The sequence below is a fragment of the Macaca mulatta genome, chromosome 8 (genome assembly GCF_049350105.2).
Source record: "Macaca mulatta isolate MMU2019108-1 chromosome 8, T2T-MMU8v2.0, whole genome shotgun sequence".
Taxonomy (NCBI): Eukaryota; Metazoa; Chordata; class Mammalia; order Primates; family Cercopithecidae; genus Macaca; species Macaca mulatta.
The window spans coordinates 17,725,929-17,745,697 of record NC_133413.1 but is presented as its reverse complement, the minus strand read 5'-3'; the positions used below and the strand labels follow the sequence as shown (position 1 = coordinate 17,745,697).

Here is a 19,769-nt window from a genome sequence, read left to right as displayed (position 1 = left end):
TTAAATTGAGTTGAAATGTCCTGACTTTACTAATATTTCTATACATAGTTTATCACTTTATTGCTTTGGGAGCAATCATTCTAAACATAGTTTATCACTTTATTGCTTTGGAAGTTTGCTTAATTTCTGTTGGAATCAAAGTTTTATACTGGATTAATTAATATTTCTTACTATTAAGAGTAATATACTTTTTAAACTGAGAGCTTCTTAGAGGGAAGTTAGCCCAGTTTTAGGTGTCTCTATTAATAAACCTCAAGAAAAGGTTTTTAAAATATATTTAATATATATAAGCCCTGTCTTCTGGAACTTATGAACTAAAAGTAATATTCCAAAATGCTGATATTGGGAAAAGATGTGTAATCAGTTTCTTACAATGTGCCTCCCCAAGGGATCAAGTGAAACTGGGTGAATGAGATCTCTGTGAATTGATAATGACACAACATAAGATGCCGAAACTATCACAATAGTTTATCAAGAACCACTGAACTCTAGGATAAAATATTTTATTTCATAGGAATATAACATTTTCTTTTGTATGCAGTTGTTATGATCACCATAGTAATATTGGGTTAAAAAATAGCCATTTTCAGTTTTAATTTAAGCATATAAAACCCTAGATTTGTTTCAGTATATAGTACATACTCGTAAGTAAATCTGTGTATCGTGTGTGTGTGTGTGTGTGTGTGTTTATGTTTATTTACACTGGGATGACAATGAAATATGTAAGAAGAGGTCCATGATAGATAAAGTAATATATTTCAGAGCCAAGACACCAATTTATTTTATAAACACTCATTGATACTTTACATTGCTTGAGTTGTATTTTTTCTAAGGCGAATCTTAAGAATTCAATTTTCAGCTTCTACATTTTAAAGTTGTCATTTCAGCTACAGCAGAATCCTGCCATTTGATGATTACTGGTTGACTACATAAGTCTTCTGGTTAAAACTCTAAGATCTATGTTTTCTAATGTGCTTTTATTTCTACTAACAATATGTTATTTTTTGAATAGCTACAATGTGCTGAATGTACTAAGGTTTATATTTATGGCTTGTATTATCTTTCAATGTCAAACAATACATTTTAGGAAAGATACTATTCCTTCATTTGGAGATTCTCTAATTTCATATTCACTTATAAAACTAGATGTTTTCATTATACTCTCAAGTCTGTATGAAAATGAATTATTACCTCCTTTTTTTCTTCATTAATAATGTAGGTCCTCCAGGTCTTAAAGGTGATCGGGGAGCAATTGGCTTTCCTGGAAGTCGAGGACTCCCAGGATATGCTGGAAGGCCAGGTATTATGATAATGTGTATTTTCTTTATAGAATATGTAGAAAAAACACCAAATAATTTATATATATACATAATGTTATATATGTAGTATATTTTTTTTAAATTCTTGGATGATAAAAAGTGGTCATTGTGTCAATACTAGTATTCACATTTTGTGGTCTAAAAATGATTTCTGAAATCACATTTTTGAAACTGACTTCTGTTCACCTGAGGAAAGTTTCTATATCCCAAAGGAAAATCATTTTAAAAAACACACAGGATTTATAAACTTTTCACAATAATAAATCATCACGAACAATGATATCCATCTTTGAACAAAGATAGTTGAAAGACTGGCAAAGAAAAAAAAAAGAAGCAAAGTATAAACACCCATTTAACCACAACCGGCCAGACCTTGTGAAGTTACAGTTAGCAAAATACAGAGAAGTCTGAAATCCTATCCTCTGCAAAATAAATTGTCCGCTATTATCTACTAGTGCTTAATCATCGGGGTTGTTCAGCATTTTGAAATGTACATGCATGATGATATTATTTCCATCAGCTCTGCCAATAGCCTAAGCTTGAATTGCAAACTTTGAACAGCAATTTTAGAAAGAGCTAGGCTTACTGTCTCCTAATTTCAAAGTGAATAATCATCAAGAGAATAGAGTTGGACCAAGTGCAGAGGTGAGCACCTGTAGTCCCAGCTATTTGAGACGCTGAGGTGGGAGGATTGCTTAGCTCAGGAGTTTGAGACAAGCCTGAGCCACACAGTGAGGCCCTGTCTCTAAAAAATAAGAAAAAGAAATAAAAGGAATAGGGTCCCTATTATTGAGGTATTTTAAAAATACATTTTATTTTTAGAACAGTTTTACATTTATAGAAAAACTGCACAGAAAGCATAGCGAGTTCCCATAAACCACCCATGCACACACGGTTTCCTCTACTATGAATATCTTGCATTAGTGTGGTACATATGTCACCATTAATAAACCAACATTGATGTATCACTATTAACCAAAATCTATAATGTACATTAGTGGCCACTCTTTGTGTTGTACATTTAATGTGTTTCAGCAGAGGTATAATGTCATGTATCCATCATTACAGTATTAGACAGAAGAGTTTTGCTGCCTGGAAGGTCCCCTGTGCTCCACCAACTCTATTCCTCCCCGCCACAATCTCTTGGCAGCCACTCATCTTTTGACTGACTCCGTAGTTTTGCCTTTTCCAGAATGTCATATAGTTGGAATCATACAGTATGTAGCTTTGTCAGACGGGCTTCTTTCACTTAGCAATATGAATGTAAGGTTTCTCTATATATTTTCCTGGTCTGATTGCCCATTTCTTTTTTTTTTTTTTTTTTTTTTGAGATGGAGTCTCGCTCTATCTCCCAGGCTGGAGTGCACTGGTTCGATCTTGGCTCACTGCAAGCTCCGCCTTCCGGGTTCACGCCATTCTCCTGCCTCAGCCTCCCGAGTAGCTGGGACTACAGGCTCCCGCCCCCACGCCCGGCTAATTTTTTGTATTTTTAGTAGAGACAGGGTTTCACCCTATTAGCCAGGATGGTCTCGATCTCCTGACCTCGTGATCCGCCCGCCTCGGCCTCCCAAAGTGCTGGGATTACAGGCGTGAGCCACCGAGCCCGGCCACTCATTTCTTTTTATTACTCAATAGTATTCCATTTTATGGATTTACCACAATTTGTTTATCCATTCATCTATTAAAGGACATTTTGGTTGCTTCGAAGTTTTAGGCTGGGCATGGTGGCTCACACCTGTAATCCTAGAACTTTTGGAGGCCAAGGCAGGCAGATTACTGAGGTGGGCAGATCGCTTGAGATCAGCAGTTTGAGACCAGCCTGGCCAACATGGTGAAACCCTGTCTCTACCAAAAAATACAAAAATTAGCCAGGCATGGTGGTACATGCCTGTAATCCTAGCTATTCAGGAGGCTGAGGTGTGAGGATCAGTTGAACCCAGGAAGCAGAGGTTGCAGTGAGCCGAGATCATGCCACTGCACTCCAGTCTGGGTGACAGAGTGAGACCCTGACTCAAAAAAAAAAAAAAAAAAAAAAGTTTTAGAAATTATGCATAAAGCAGCTATAAACATTAATGTGCTGGCTTTTGTGTGGACACGAGTTTACCTAGGAGTGTGATTGCTGGATCAAATGGTAAACATATGTTTAGCTTTGGAGAGGATTATTTCATTCATTCACCCAGCCCACACAACTTGATGAGGGGTCACTGTGTGCTGGAGATAAATACAGCACAGCTGCTGTTCTTAAGGAGCTGGAGACAAAAAAAAAAAAATGCATAAGCAATTAGCTATAATGCCATGTGGTAAGTAAACAACCTTGGTGCGCTTGGACGAAATGCTGTATGGAAGTAGAGAGTATGGAGTGAATAATTCCATACCGTAAGAAAATGTGTTACATACAAAGTAGTAGTGTTTGTTAGTGCCAGACTAAAAGAGGCCTAGAATTTCTTTAGGTTTGTGTTTCTCAAACTATAGGAGGCATTGGAATCACCACGAGGATGTGTTAAAACAGCTTACAGTACTCCACCCCAGAGTTTCTGATGTGGTAGGTCTGGGATTGGGCTTGCATCCTCACCAATTTCCAGGTGAAGGTGATGCTATTGGTCCAGGGACTATATTTTGAAAACCATTATGTTTAGGTGGGAAAAAACAGCAGAGAAAAAGTAATCAAGCACAAAGAAAAACAAGGGCAGAGGTAATAAGTCCCTTGACAAAACATATCCTTAGGACATCACTTCTTATTAAAAGACACCAATCTGGTAGAGATGTGAGCAGCAGTGCCGGGTGCTGCTCTGGTTGTACTGCAGACTAGAAGAAGGAACAATACAGTCTCTCCTCTATAAGAGTCTGAAGAAGGTGGTAAAATTAGAAATAAGTCCAATAATTGTCAAAAATGAAATATGTAAACACAGGTCCATGATATATAAAGTAATGTATTTCAGAGCTAAGACACTGATTTATGTTATAAACACTCTTTGATACTTCACATTGCTTGAGTTGTAGTTTTTTAACAGCCTGGACTATGTGAATAACATCAAAAACGTTATCAGATTCTGAAGCAAAAAGTTCAAAAAGAACTTCCTCCATCTATTTTCTTCTATTCTCCCTCCCACACTCCTTTTCTTCCCACTTTGCTCTTTCTTTCTATATGGATTAAGTACACACTGCTCATAAGGATACAGTGCTAGAAACAGGGAAATGGAAAGTAAATAAGACAGTCTACAACTGAAAAGATACACAAACACAAGAAGAGAAAGAGAAGACTTCATACTTTCTCCATGCATAGCAGATCTATAGAGTAGTGCATTTATAAGACCTCACATATTTACTTCAGAAAGTTTGGAGGATTTAATTGAAGTGAAACCTTGCATATCTTCAAAATCCATAGAAGGCTCTGTTCTACCTTGTTCAACAAAGTAGAACTTTCAGCATGCAAATAACATGCTTCTGTCCATTTTGCCTCTTGAAGTTCATTCAAAGCCTGATTGTCTCCCTCAGGGTAAGTTATGGTCATTTTCAGGATTATCTAAAGTATTAGACATACATATCATTTATTAATTCAACACATTTACTGAACATTTTCTCTGTGTGATTCATGGAGCTATCTACAGATGGTTGAACACATGAGTCTGAAGTTTTGAAGAGAGGCCAGAGATTAAAAGACAAAGTTTAGCTATGATCATATAAATATTCTTCAGAACCCTGATTTTAATAATATTTTATGGGTAGAGAGTGGGAAGGTACAAAGAGAAGAGGCTTAGCATAAAGCTTTAAGTAGTTCCAGAAATACAGGCTGAGATGAACAAAGTAGCAAATGGAAGAGAAGTAGCCCAACTGAAGAAGAAAACCCAGAGAATAGAGCATGAAAAAAGACAAAGACAGAGTTTCAAAGGTGGTCAAGGAAGGTGAAGTCTACAAAAAGCTCTTTGCAACTGCTGCTTCGGGGATGTCGCCATTGTTCAGAGCAGATTCTGTGGGGTGGGGTGATAACCAGATTAGGGTATATGGAGGAGGGAATGGTTGATAAGGGTTGGAGATGGGGTACAGCCAACTCTTGAGCTGCCTTGCTATGCAGAGGAGGAGGAAGAGATGCACTTTTAGTTAGTTTTGTTGGTTTCGTTGTTTTTTCTTTGTAGGAGGGATCTGAGTACCATTTACATGCTTATGGAAAGATAAAATAGAGGAGGAGTGGCTGAAGACAGAGGAAAGCAAAGCAAAAACATAGTGTAGGGTTAATGAGAGGGTATAAGGTGAGGAATTCAGGGACCAGGAAGAAGCACTAGACTTAGGAGAGAGGATGATCACATTTCAAAATAGCTTAAAAAACACGGGGGGTGGAGAGGCGGGCTACAGCTGCGAAAATTTGGTTACTGTAATTAAGGCATGTATGCAAAAACGTCTAACCTAGTATCTGGCTCATAGAAGAGGCACTTAAAAATGCTTGACATCATGATGATGTTATTGAAGACACCTCCTCTTACGTTCTTTCAAGTTAGACTATCCTCTTGCATATGACCTGGTTCTTATTTTTAAATGGCTTTTAGAAATGTAAGTTACCTTTTTTAAAAGAGTCATACATAGAACAGGAGATAGTTAACTCTAGGTTTGGACCAAGCTCTTGCATTCATTTTTTACCAAAGGTATCATTCTGAGGAGCCAATACAATCCTCTCCTTTAGAAAGGATATTTTTGATGTTTTCAAGTGTGAAAAAAAATTTCCAAGTATCATCGGTAAGCAAATCTCTGAATCATGTTAAAATGATACAAAACATTTGTTTATTTATAAGGAGATAAGGCATTTCATTTTACCATCTTTAAGAGGAAAAGTCACAGTGGTGTAAGAACAAAAGCAAAATAAAAACATGAAAGTAATTTTTTATTTATCATGGAATCTGAGAGCTACAAGGGCCTTTCGTGGGTCAGTGCTCTGGCTTAAGTATGTCTGTTCTGAAATATCTAAGACAAGTTGCTGTGTGAAAAGACTTCTAAGAACAATACATAGTTTCTTTCTCTTTTCTCATTGTGAAGATAATGTTGAAATAATGAAATTAAGCTTGCTTATTATGTTCTCTTTTATGAAAAGAATTAGAACTGATCAGTTACACTTTGTTTTAACTCCTCCCTTCCCAAGTTTTTAACAGTTTCTTAGACCTTTTTCCTCTTGGACAATCTGAAAATTTGGTACTATATTTTATTAAAGCATGCTCTCAAAAAATAGGAAAGGTTTTGGGTGCTTTGTGGTAACAATGATTTTTGCCAATTTAACAGTACCTGAAACAACTCAGTTACAATTAAGAAATGAATGTAATGATATGAAGTATAATCACATTATGCAAAGCAATTAGAGAATTAGAAATTTGGTATTATGACCCTGATATAAAATGGTTGGCATTTCATTAAATCTTCAAAATACAGTTTCAATTGGGAATAATTTTTACTCTTTAAGTGCCTCAAGTCTCATGCTACTAATTATATACATTATATTATATATATGTATTTTTTTAAGTTGGTAAATTAGGATCCAAAAATCTTCTCTAAGAAATACATAATGACACGTGTTCAAAATAAAGCACAGATGAAGATAATGTAAACTAGAGAAATCAAAAATACATATAAACACTAAAATTATATATAATTGTACCATAAAAAATGAACTGAGATGAAAAAGGTTTTCTCTCATTCCCTGAGAATAAAATCACAGAGAGAAGATTCCAGCTAAGCTTTAGGAGGTGAAGAATAGAAATAAGAAGAACTAGATCTTTTATGTGTATCTTTTATGGGCAAAGTGCGTAATGAACAGGCAACTCTACAATGGAAAGCATTATTTTTTTATTTCCTAGTAGAATAAACTTTAGCTCAGAAAGATTTAAAGACTTGTCCCAAGTCACATACCCAGTAAGTGGCAGAGCAAAATAACTCAACACAAGGGTTTCTAAATTATTACTATTATTCTCTCAAAGTCTATGATTGTTAAACTACATCCCCTGAGCTCTAGGATGAAAAGGTTGAAGGTTCTCAATTTTGCTGGAGGGAATCAAAAACATTAACAAAGATTTTGACTTAGAGACAGAGAGCACTAGGATCAGTTCTACATTTGTGTCAAGACAATAATTAACAAGATCTGATTGTATCTGATGGCTGTTGGAAAAAAATCACTAAGCAGGAACAGCACCAAACTTATGAGATGAAATATCTTTTTGATACTAAAGAAAGATCTGCAGACCCCTTTAAAAATCAACAGTGGGTGAAGTAGCAACCCCTTGGCAAAGACCAAGATCTAGCAATGTTTCCACATCCATTTGAATCCCTGACCCTCGTATAAAATATTTGTACCACACCCCTGTATAAATGGATGAGATTTCTCCAAACTAAAGGTGATTATCCTAGAGATGAGAATGCTCCAAGGATCTTCCCACCTTCTCCATGACTAAGAATCTCAACACTCCCAGAAATTCCTTGGCAGCCCAGTTTTGGGGGATGGTACACTCTAAAGAAATGAAAACCATAAATTGTAATGTGAATAGAAGAATGGGATGTGGGAGCTGATGGAAGGCACTGGACTTCCTGGGGGTGTGAGTAAGACCAGTCAAAGGAAGAGGAGAAAAGGACGATGAATAAGTACAAAACAAGCTCCTTATTCTTCAGATTTGCTTGATTTACGAAAATGGGGCATTTAGGGCCTTGTAAAAATTTGAAATATCACAATACTGGGTTCAGAATGGAGCTTCCTAAGTAATAACTATTATTATTATTAATGTCAATGCTATTATACATTTCAATATCTGTCAGTTCTTATACATTTATGTTTTAATTAGCTTGTGACGATCTGTCTGCAGTTAAAGCAAACATTGTGAATTGCCCTGATTAAAAACAAATATTTTTTTTTTCTTTTCTCAAGGAAATTCTGGACCAAAAGGCCAGAAAGGGGAAAAGGGGAGTGGAAACACACTAAGTAAGTATATAGTATTTTGTTTTCTGTGTGAATTCTTGTAATAAGTAAGTCTATGATACTAGAGATCTGGGTTTGAGGCAAATGTTGGGAACTTCAGCACAGATCCAGAGAGACTGTATGGAAGCCAAACATAATTTTCTACAAATAAGCATGCTAATTGGGGTAAAACAAATACATTCTATTATACAACTCTTTCAATCTCATTATCCGTTTGTCTTTTGTTTTTCTGATGAACACTATTTTCTAAATATTCCACATAGAAAATTGTTCAATTTTCAAGTCAATTTCTATCCACTGAGGGAAAATCAAGTTTCTGAGTAGAAACAATTACAACCTCCTTCCTTACTAAATGAACCCTTAAATATAAGAATTTGAACAGTTTAAGAACCCTGAAAATTTAACACTCTGATGGCTGGGGCTTTTTGTTTTGTTTATTTTACTAAAAACTTGAAATGTGGTATTCCATGTTCTAAACCTTTAAACCTGCAACAGAATAGATTTCACAAGAATATTTGTCAATCTAATGCTGACCTCATGTTACAATATAAACAATCTGCTAATTGGACCTTAAAAACTGAGTATTAGATGAGATGTCTTCTATTTGCCATGCTGTAAGTCAATTGTTGTGTCTAGGCTCAATGTATACTGATATGATGAAAGGATTATGAAGAGGAATGTGGAACACCCACTTAACTTCTCAGAATCAAAAAGCTCCCTGTTATGTATTCCCAGTAGGAACTACCTGTGATGGGTGTGTGTCTATGTGTCCATGGGATAGCTGATACAAACAGGGTGATCATAGTTAATCATCAGGGGTCTGTTTTAGACAGATAATGGCAAATCCTTTTATGTACCAAAATCTAGCAGTTTTTAGTCGTAATCATTATCTAGAAATATACACTACCAATCTCTCTGTCTTACAAAACCTAATTATTTTAACCTAGTACTGTGTAGGTATGCCATATTTAGGCAAAGTAGGGTGTGGTGGTGAATACCAGCCATTAGAATAGTCATTAGTGTAATCATGATGCTTTCAAAGTACAACAGAGTATTGTGTTTTTTCTGAGTACTTTAGTGTTACTTAATGAGTATTATTGTTATTATTATATTAAAACAAAGAAACATTAGTCTGTCTTTTCTCCATTGTATCCATTTGTTCTTTAAAGTGGTCACTTTTGCCTGCTGTATACTTTTTTCGTTTGGTGTTTTTTGTTTGTTTGTTTGTTTGTTTGTTTTGAGATGGAGTCTCACTCTGTCACCAGGCTGGAGTGCAGTGGCACCATCTTGGCTCACTGCAACCTCCACCTCCTGGGTTCAAATGATTCTTCTCCTGCCTCAGCCTCCTGAGTAGCTGGGACTATAGGTGCACACCACCAGGCCCAGCTAATTTTTGTTGTTTAGTAGAGACAGAGTTTCACCATGTTGGCCAGGCTAGTCTCAATCTCCTGACCTTGTGATCTGCCCACCTCGGCCTCCCACAGTGCTGGGATTACAGGCATGAGCCACTGTGCCCGGCCCACCTGCTGTATATGTTTTACTCGACTTACTTCTTTATTTCTCCTTTTCACTCCATTTACTTTCAGCTAAGCTCCTCCTGAAAAGTTCTCCTTCTTATCCTTATGTTTATCTTTATCTCTGCCTTTATTTTCTCTTTTCTTTTTCTTTATCTCCTTTTCCTGAGGCTTTCTCTGAGCTTCTTAACATTGACTCTAGTCAAGCTTTGCAAATAAGAAGCAATTTTTTAATTTTTAGTCTGCAAATAGCACCCCACTGTCTTCCATCACCTAAGGTTATCAAATGCTTTGAACATTTTCTTCAGATATGTTCAGAAATGTTTTCAGTTACAGATATTTTAATGGCTATTTTGGAGTTTATGTACATACTTTCTTTGAGGAAGCAGTAAGAGTGATGCTTGTATACAGCCTCTGAATTCTCCACCAGGTCCTCCCTCCTCATATAGAGTATATAACAACTGCATAATGCTTAAAAAAGAATGATACACATAAACATCTAATGTGGTATATTCTGCTTTTTGCTGATGTTAATATGTCAGTCATCTGTCTATATTAAATATGGCTCTATCTCTTTTCTCTCAATGGCTACACGTTATTCTATTACTCAGCTATACCGTAATTACCATAATATAGCCATTCACCCCTCTCGTCCTGAACACTAAATGATTTTTGTTTGCTTTGGTCAGACTTTAATAAGCAATGCTATATTCAACACTCCAACATATAATCTTGTGGGAATACTTTTTAATAGGGAATTTACTAGAAGTAGAATCAATGGTTCAAAGGTTATATTCATTTTACCATTTGATGAATTCTTGTAAATGGCTGCTAAAAGCTTGTACCAACTTATTCTGTATGAAAGTGCCTGATTCCCCACATCTTTAGGTACTTCTGGTAGGTGAAAATATATATTGAGTTTTTTAATATGCATTTTTAAAATTTTTTCAGGCTTTCTTTAAATATGATTAAAAATACTAATTAATTTCCTCTTTCATACATGTGTCAGGACCAGTACAACTCACTGATCACATGAGGGCGGGGCCCTTTTAAGATCAGGTGGGTTGGGCGGGACATCCTCTGCTACCATCTCATTAAAAGGCCCTTCGCCTCTGGACAAGTCATCTGCACAACTGACTTCCAAGATCCTTTTGTGACTCCTCCAAATGACCTTGGTTCCTGTGTTGTACCTGACTTCCACGTGGCCTCCTCTCCTGCTCCCTGGTGCTGTTTGGGTCTCTGCTCCCACGCTCATACCTCTACTTACTCCAGTTACGCCACCATCACTCCTCTCCCCTATCACCCCCAACCTAGACACCTCTAATGCATGGACTGGAGGGCTGCTCTAACCAGTCCTCAGTTCTCTGTCACCCGTTCACCTTGAGTCTTGAACCCAATTTAGTTTATTGAGTTCTAGGAGAACTGCTGTGTTCTCACCCTAACGTGGAAGAGTGATGTTTCAGTCAAGCAAAATGATTCCTACCATGTCATGTAACACTTATGTGAGGCTCTGTCCTAAATATCTCAATTACCAATATGTGGTTTGGTAGTATTTCTCATCATTCTTTGCTCATGTGCAATGAGACTACAACTAGGATGTGAATTTTAAGTATTCTATCTAAAACTCATACAATGATAGGAAAAATCCATTGGTTTTTCATTTGATTTTTACTGCGGACTCAGCTCAATCTTAAATGAATGCTGGTCTTTTTCCAACGCATTTTTGATCCAAGTAAAGCCTGTGAGTCAAGGGCTTTTTTTTTTTTTTTTCTTTTTCTTTTTTTAAGAGACAGAGTCTCGCTCTGTTTCACAGTCTGGACTACACCCATTCACCTAGAGTCTAGAACCCAATTTAATTTATTGGGTTCTAGGGGAACTGTCACAGGTACTGATAATATGCAAGTTCTTTCTATTCAAACATTATTCTCAACCAGAGATAGGGATGTCAGAAGAAAATCCATTCATTCACTCATTAATTCATTAATTCACATGTCCATTGTGTACCTCCATGAGCTGGACATAACCTAATAAGGGAGATGCTGTCTCTGGTTTTACAGAGCTAATTGTCCCTGAGAGATGTAGACAAATGAACAAGCAATTACAATACATGTAAGCTATACTGGGGGAAGAATAGGGCTGGATAGGTATGCAGAAGAGATAAAGAGTTTTTAATTCCTTAGAATATTTTTTTAAAAATTGATTCTGGGCCAGGCGTGGTGGCTCAAGCCTGTAATCCCAGCACTTTGGGAGGCCGAGACGGGCGGATCACGAGGTCAGGAGATGGAGACCATCCTGGCTAACACGGCGAAACCCCGTCTCTACTGAAAAATACAAAAAATTAGCCGGGTGCGGTGGCGGGCGCCTGTAGTCCCAGCTACTCGGGAGGCTGAGGCAGGAGAATGGCGTGAACCCGGGAGGCGAAGCTTGCAGTGAGCTGAGATCCGGCCACTGCACTCCAGCCTGGGCGACAGAGCGAGACTCCGTCTCAAAAAAAAAAAAAATTGATTCTGAGTTTACCTTCTCATCTTCCTATTTTCCAAATTACAGTGTGTGTATGTGTATATATACATATATATGTATATTTTATATATATGTATATTTTATATATATAAAAGTTTTGAAGTGAAGTCGAACTTGGGCGATTTATCCAACCCATTTAAACCAAAAATAAAACTTATATTACCTGGTCATTTCAAACAAAAACATTTTGATCATGAAAAAGAATACCAATATTCTCTTGTTGTAAAAAGCTCTTATGGGATTCCATGTTATATTTTTGGTTTCTCTCTAGTGATCAACAGACCACATTTTCACAACTCTTCTTTCCTTTAAGACCCAAGATTCATACAATTCAGATTCTAGTAGAACTCCAGATAGTATGCCTAAGGGTATCTCAGCATTTTGATTTCCACATTTGTGTAATGAACATGTTAACACCTACCTCACAGGGTTGTTGTGAGGATCAAGTAAGATACTGTGTGTGTGAAGATGCTCTATGAAATCATAAAGTGCTTTAAAGATGTAAGGTATGCTTCGCAGTGATCTCTCTGAACTGGAATAGCTTTTCCTCGCTGGTATAATGCAGACATTTTTAATTTGTAATCAGAGTAGGAGAGAAAGCAAAATGAAAATGCAAGAAGCTGAATAAATGTCATGGCAAAAAGAGAGATGCTAGAGAAAAAGAGAAGATTTTATATTAGACAGAGCAACGCAAGTGTGACCAGATCGCAAATCAATGAGTTTGTCTGAGTCGAGCAGAAGAACATTAGTTATAAATAAGCGACTAAACAGGGTACACGCCAGAGGCCAGAAGCTGTCACCAGAGGTCAGAACAAAATGTCAGGCTAATAAAACAAGAGTCCAGGCTCTGAAGGACAAAGCATGGGCCCAAGACACTGCTGGTGAGAAAATTCCGAGAAAGGTTGAAACAAGTTAGAGCTGTCAATGGTACTCTGGTTTCATGCCTACATGACATTAAAATCTCCAGAAGTAAAAGGGAGAGAAGAATTAGCCGCTTGTTCAGATACTCCCAAATATTAGCAGGCTAGCAACATTGAATAGCCAGTTTACACAAACATCTAGAGATAAGTTGTATCTCTTTTTCCTTGGTTTAATTTGATGAGACCTCCTGTCCCATTCTGCACTGGAAGTCAGGTAGGGTATGAGCAGGTTTCTTCAGCAGGCCTTGGTCCACATCAGGCACAGGATGGCCTCAGTCCCAGAGATGCTGGGAGACCATTCCAAGGATTCAGTTAAAAAGTCATCTGATATCCTAGACTAAATACAGATTTTTCAGTGTGAAAATTTTTCCCAAACTTTTCAAATTAGGGAAGAAAGGCTTCTCTTCTCTCTGTAGACAAAAAATGGATGCTGGATGCCCTGTTCAAATTATTGGCACAAATGGCACAAATTTTATCAACTTTAAAAATGTATAATGAAGAGAAAAGAAGCCTGCAATAAGCTCTAATGCTAGTCATAGTGAATTGTCTGCTGTGTTCTCACCTTAACTTGGAAGAGTGATGTTTTAGTCAAGCAAAATGATTCCTACCATAAAACATAACACTTGTGTGAGGCTCTGTCCTAAGTATCTCAATTACCAGTATGTGGTTTGGTAGTATTTCTCATCATTCTTTGCTCATGTGCAATGAGACTACAACTAGGATGTGAATTTTGAGTATCCTATCTAAAACTCAAACAATGATAGGACAAAATCCATTGGTTTTTCATTTGATTTTTACTGAGGACTCAGCTCAATCTTAAATGAACACTAGTCTTTTTACAAAGCATTTTTGATCAAAGTAAAGCCTGTGAGGCAAGGGCTTTTTTTTTTTTTTTTTTTTTTTTTTTCCTTTTCTTTATCTTTTTTTTAAGAGACAGAGTCTTGCTCTGTTGCACAGGCTGGACTACAGTGGCACCTCCATAGCTCACTGCAGCTTTGAGCTCCTGGGCTTAAATGATCCTCCCACCTCTGCCTCCTGAGTAGCTAGGACTTCAGGCACACACCACTATGCTTGGCTATTTAAAAAAGAGAAAAAAAAGAGAGGGGATCTCACTATATTGCCAAGACTGATCTCAAACTATTGGCCTCAAGTAATCCTCCCGCCTCAACCTCCCAAAATCTTGAAATTACAGGTGTGAGCCACCATACCTAACTCAAGAGGGTTTTTGGTGCATTATACATTAATCCTCAGAAGAGCATTTGGGTGAAGAACTATTATCCCAATTTCTAGAATTATAAGCTGAGGCTTACTGCTAATTAGTGGAAGAACAGAAACTCAAAGCCAGGTCTTTAAATCTCCAAAGTCCTTATGACTCCATTCACTATTCCCACGCTAGTGTTATGTATTTTTATATATAAATATCACAGATATGTCATGTGGAGAGTGTGCAAAGAGAAAGATACAAAGAGATAGGTAGAGAGAGAGAAAGGCAGAAAAGGAAGAAATTTGTAATGAGCGGTTTGGTTTTCTAGAATGGGCCTAGTGATTTGAAGAGCTAAAGAGATAAAAATTCTTACAGCAGATCAGATTCCAAATAAGCATTCTCAATTATTCTTTGTTTATGTTTCCACCTTCATAACTACTCCAGCTATTGCCTGTAGTCTTCCTCCTAAGGATATTACTCAGAAACATAGTCTTCCCGGAACGCTCACAAAGCTTCCATTATCACTAATGAGAGCTACTTATGTGCGCCTGGGGAAGCGCTACCTGTTAATATTCTATCTTTATTTTGGTAACGGGCTCAGCCTTAACATTTTTCACTATTATTTGGCCGCTGCAATGTCTCTCTTTTCTATTGTGTCTCTTTTTTAACTCCATAATGTACTTTGTTAGTAGCATTAGTTATGAGTTAGCAGAACTGAGTGTACCTGAGTAGGGATGGTTCCAGGTTTCTTAGGTAAATGCTGCTCATCCTTGACAGTTACATGGTGTTTCCGTGGATTCACAAATTAGCGTTGGCTCACACCTGTAATCCCAGTACTTTGGGAGGCCAAGGTGGGCAGATCACAAGGTCAAGAGATTGAGACCATCCTGGCCAACATGGTGAAGCCCTGTCTCTGCTAAAAATACAAAAATTAGCTGGGTGTGGTGGTGCAAGCTTGTAGTCCCAAATACTTGGGAGGCTGAGGCAGGAGAATCGCTTGAACCTGGGAGGCAGAGGTTGTGGGGACCCAAGATCATACCACTGTACTCCAGCCTGGAGACAGAGCAAGACTCCTTCTCAAAAGAAAAAAAAATGCAGCATTCCATTAACAATAGATGTGTTCCTTAATAGAGTGTATAGCTAATACAGGCATACTGTGGACATATTGTGGGTTTAGTTCCAGACCATGGGGAAAAAAAAAAAAAGCAATTATCACAATGAAACATGCCAGACAATTTTTTTGGTTTCCCAGTGCATACAATAGTTATATTTACACTACACTAGAGTCTATTAAGTGTGGCATAGCATTTTGTCTTTAAAATAATGTACATTCTTTAATTTTAAAATACTTTGTTGCTAAAAAATGCTGACAATCATTTGAACCTTCCGGAAGTCATAATCTTTTTCTGGTAGAGGCTCTTGCCTCAGTGTTGATGGATGCTGACTGATCAGCATGATGGTTGCTGAAGATTGGGGTGACTGTGGCAATTTCTTAAGATAACAGTGAAATATGCCACATTGATTGAGTCTTCTGTTCATGAGAAATTTCTCTGCTGCATGCAATGGATGCTATTTGATAGCACTTACCCACTTTAGAACTTCTTTCAAAATTAAAATCAGTCCTCTCATACTCTACTGCTGCTTTAGCAACTAAATTTATATAATATTCTAAATCCTTTGTTGTCATCTCAACAATGTTCACCGCATCTTCCCCTCAGGAGTAGGTTTTATCTCAAGAAACCACTTTCTGTGCTCATCCATAAGAAGCAACCCCTAATCGGTTCAAGTTTTATCGATTGCAGCAATTCAGCCATATCCTCAGTCTCCACTTCTAATTCTAGTTCTCTGCTTCTCTTATTATTTATACCACATTTCTAGTGACTTTCTCCATTAAAGTCTTGAACCCCTCACAGTCATTCATGAGGGTTGGAATCAACTTCTTCCAAATTCCAGTTAACCTCAATACTTTGACCTTCTCCCATGAATTATAAATTCTTTTAATGCCATATAGGATTGTGAAACCTTTCCGAAAAGTTTTCAATTTACTTTGCTCAGATACATCAGAGGAATCACTCTGTATGGCAGTTATAGCCTTACAAGATGTATTTCTTAAATAATAAGACTTGAAAGTAAAAATTAATCCTTGATCTATGGGCTACACAGTGGATACTGTGTTAGCAGGCATGAAAACACCACCAGTCTTTTAGTCCATCTCCATCAGAGCTCTTGGGTGAGCAGGTGCACTGTCAATGAGCAGTAATATTTTAAAAGGATTTTTTTTTCTGAGCAATAAGTCTCAACAGTGAGATTAAAATATTCACGCTGTCAACAGACGTGCTGTCACCCAGGCCTCATTGTCCTATTTCTAGAGCAAAGGGGGAGGACATTTAGCTTACCTCTTAAGGTAGTAAATGAGCATTTCCTTCAACTTAAAGTCACCAGCTGCATTAGCTCCTAACAAGGGAATTAGCCTATACTTTAAAGCTTTGAAGTCAAGCATGAACTTCTCCTCTGTAAGTAGGAAAGTTATAGATGGCATCTTTTTCAACACAAGCTGTTTCATCTACATTGAAAATCTGTTGTTTAGTGTAGTCACCTTCACCAGTTTTCCTAACTAGATCTTCTGGACAATTTTCTGAAGCTTCTATATCCACATTTGCTAATTCACTTTGTACTTTTATGTTACAGAGATGACTTCTTTACTTAAACCTTATGAACCAACCTTTGCTAGCTTCCAACATTTCTCCTGAAGTTTCCTTACCTTTCTCAGCCTCCACAGAGTTGAAGAGAGGTAGAGCCTTGCTCTGGACTTGGATTTGTCTTAAGTGAATGTCATGGTTGTTTTGATCATATATGAAGGCCACTAACTAACTAAAACTTTATATCGGCAATAAGGTGGTTTGTTTTCTTATTATTTTTGTGTTCACTGGCGTAGCACTTTTAATTGCTTTCAAGAACTTTTTCTCACATTTACAACTTAGATATCTTTCATCCTTTCAGCCTATCTTGACTTTCAACATGCCTTTCTTGCTAAGCTTAATCGTATATAGCTTTTGGTTTAAATGAGAGATATGCAACTCTTCCTTTCACTGGAACATTTAGAGGCCATTGTTAGGTTACTATTTGTCTACTTTCAATATTGTTGTGTCTCAGGGAATAGGGATGCCTGAGGAGAGGAAGAGAGACAGAAGGGGGAACAGCCAGTTGGTGCAGCCGTCAGAATACCCACAACATATATCGACTAAGTTTGCCATCTTTTATGGGCATGGTTTGTGGTTCCCCAAACTAATCACAATAGTAATCTCCAAAATCACTGATTGCCATAACAAATTCAAGGGGTCTTCAAAAGAATCATGGAAAATATGTACAATGAAAACACTACACTTGGGTTTCAAAAATTTTGCACTAAAACAAGCTAGCTTATTATAACATGTCTGAATAGAATCTAATTTGATGCAGAAAGAACAATAAGGTATCTGTTTTTAAAAAGCCCCTATCAGAGCCACATAAATATTGCTAAAATGGAACCAAGAACACACATAAAATTTGTGATGAAACTTGTTTGGAAGAATGATGAAATCACTGATACTTTATGAAAAGTTTATAGGCACAGTGTCCCAAAGGAATTAGCAGTTTAGAAAAAAACAGAACTCAATTTTACAAAGGGATAAGAAAATGTTGAAGATGAAGCCTGCAGTAGCTGACTAGCCACATCAATTTGTAAGGAAAAAAAAAATTCATCTTGTTTGTGCCTTAATTGAAAAGAACTGAGACAGCAGAACAAGAGCCAACACCTCAGACATCCTAACTGGTTTGACTTGCACAACTGTGACTTAGAAATGAAGGTTGAGTAAAGTTTTTTCTAGATGGGTGCCAAAACTGTTGTGTCCAGATCAGCTGTAGACAAGAGCAGAGCTTTCAATAGAAATTTTAAATAAGTGAGGTCACGATCCTGAGGCATTTATTTGAAGAATTACAGGAGAAGGTAAAACATGGATTTACTAGTATAATCCTGAAGACAATGCATAATCAAAGCAATGGCTACCAAGAGGTGGAAGTGTTACAGTCAAAGCAAAAGTGGACCAGTCATGAACAAAGGTTCTCACAACAGGTTTTGAGGATGCTCAAGTGATTTTTCTTGTTGACTTCCTGGAGGGCCAAACAATGATAACCTAGGCTTACTATGAGAGTATTTTGAGAAAGTTGTCCGAAGTTTTAACAGCAAACTCACAGGAAAGCTTCTCCAGAGAGTCTCCATCATGACAGTGTTCTTGCTCATTGCTCTCATCAAACTAGGACAATTTTGGGGAGAGTTTCAATGGAAATCATCTTACAATCTTCATTTGGCTGCTTCTGACATCTTTTTGCTTCCCACTCTCAAAATATTTTTAAAGGACACCAATTTTTCTTCTTTTAATAATGAGAAGATGACAGCATTGATATAGTTAAATTCCTAAGATCCTCAGGTCTTTAGGGATGGACTAAATGGCTAGTATCATCACCTATAAAAGTGTCTTGAACTTGATGGAGCTTATGTTGAGAAATAAAGTTTATATTTTGTGTTTTTTACTTTTTAATTGCATTTTTCAACAAACTTTGTTTTAATCTCCCCATATTTTACTAATAATGAAAAAGTTTGCAAATCAATAAATGTGATTCACCACATAGAACTAAAAACAAAAACTACATGATGATCTCAATAGATACAGCAAACACTTCTGATAAAATTCAACACCTCTTCATGTTAGAAACTCTCAATACACTAGGTATTGAAGGAACATATCTCAAAATAATAAGAGCCATCTATGAAAAACCCACGGGCGACATCACATTAAATGGGCAAAAGCTGGAAACATTCCCCTTGAAAACCAACACAAGATAATGATGCCGTCTCCACTACTCCTGTTCAGCATGGTATTGGAAGTCCTGGCCAGAGCAATCAGGCAAGATAAAGAAATATAGTGCATCTACTTGGGGAGGCTGCAGTGGGAAGATCACCTAGGGTGAGGAGTTCCAGACCAGCCTGGCCAAATGGCAAAACCCTGTCTTTACTAAAAATACGAAAATTAGCCGGTGTAGTGGTGGGTGCCTGTAGTCCCAGCTACCTGAGGGGCTGAGGCAGGAGAATCACTTGAACCTGGGAGGCAGGGGTTGCAGTGAGTCAAGATCATGCCACTGCACTCCAGCCTGGGTGACGGAGTGAGACTCCGTAACAAAAAAACAAACAAAAGCCTGGGCATGGTGGCTCACGCCTGTAATCCCAGCACTTTGGGAGGCCGAGACGGGCGGATCACGAGGTCAGGAGATTCAGACCATCCTGGCTAACACAGTGAAACCCTGTCTCTA

At 37.5% G+C, this 19,769-nt stretch overlaps 1 protein-coding gene across 3 annotated transcripts in view; it reads left to right on the top strand.

Annotated features, from left to right (window-relative positions):
• MSR1 (macrophage scavenger receptor 1) overlaps positions 1–19,769 on the top strand; it is a 92,097-nt gene that overhangs the window by 47,506 nt on the left and 24,822 nt on the right. For 2 of the 3 annotated variants that reach the window (XM_015144805.3, XM_015144806.3), the window contains 2 exons: positions 1,220–1,300; positions 8,215–8,268. In XM_015144805.3, coding sequence (XP_015000291.3) covers positions 1,220–1,300; positions 8,215–8,268 — 135 coding nt within the window. Of the gene's footprint in view, positions 1–1,219; positions 1,301–8,214; positions 8,269–10,788; positions 11,563–19,769 lie in introns of those variants that run through there. The other variant, XM_015144807.3, reaches the window with a different exon arrangement.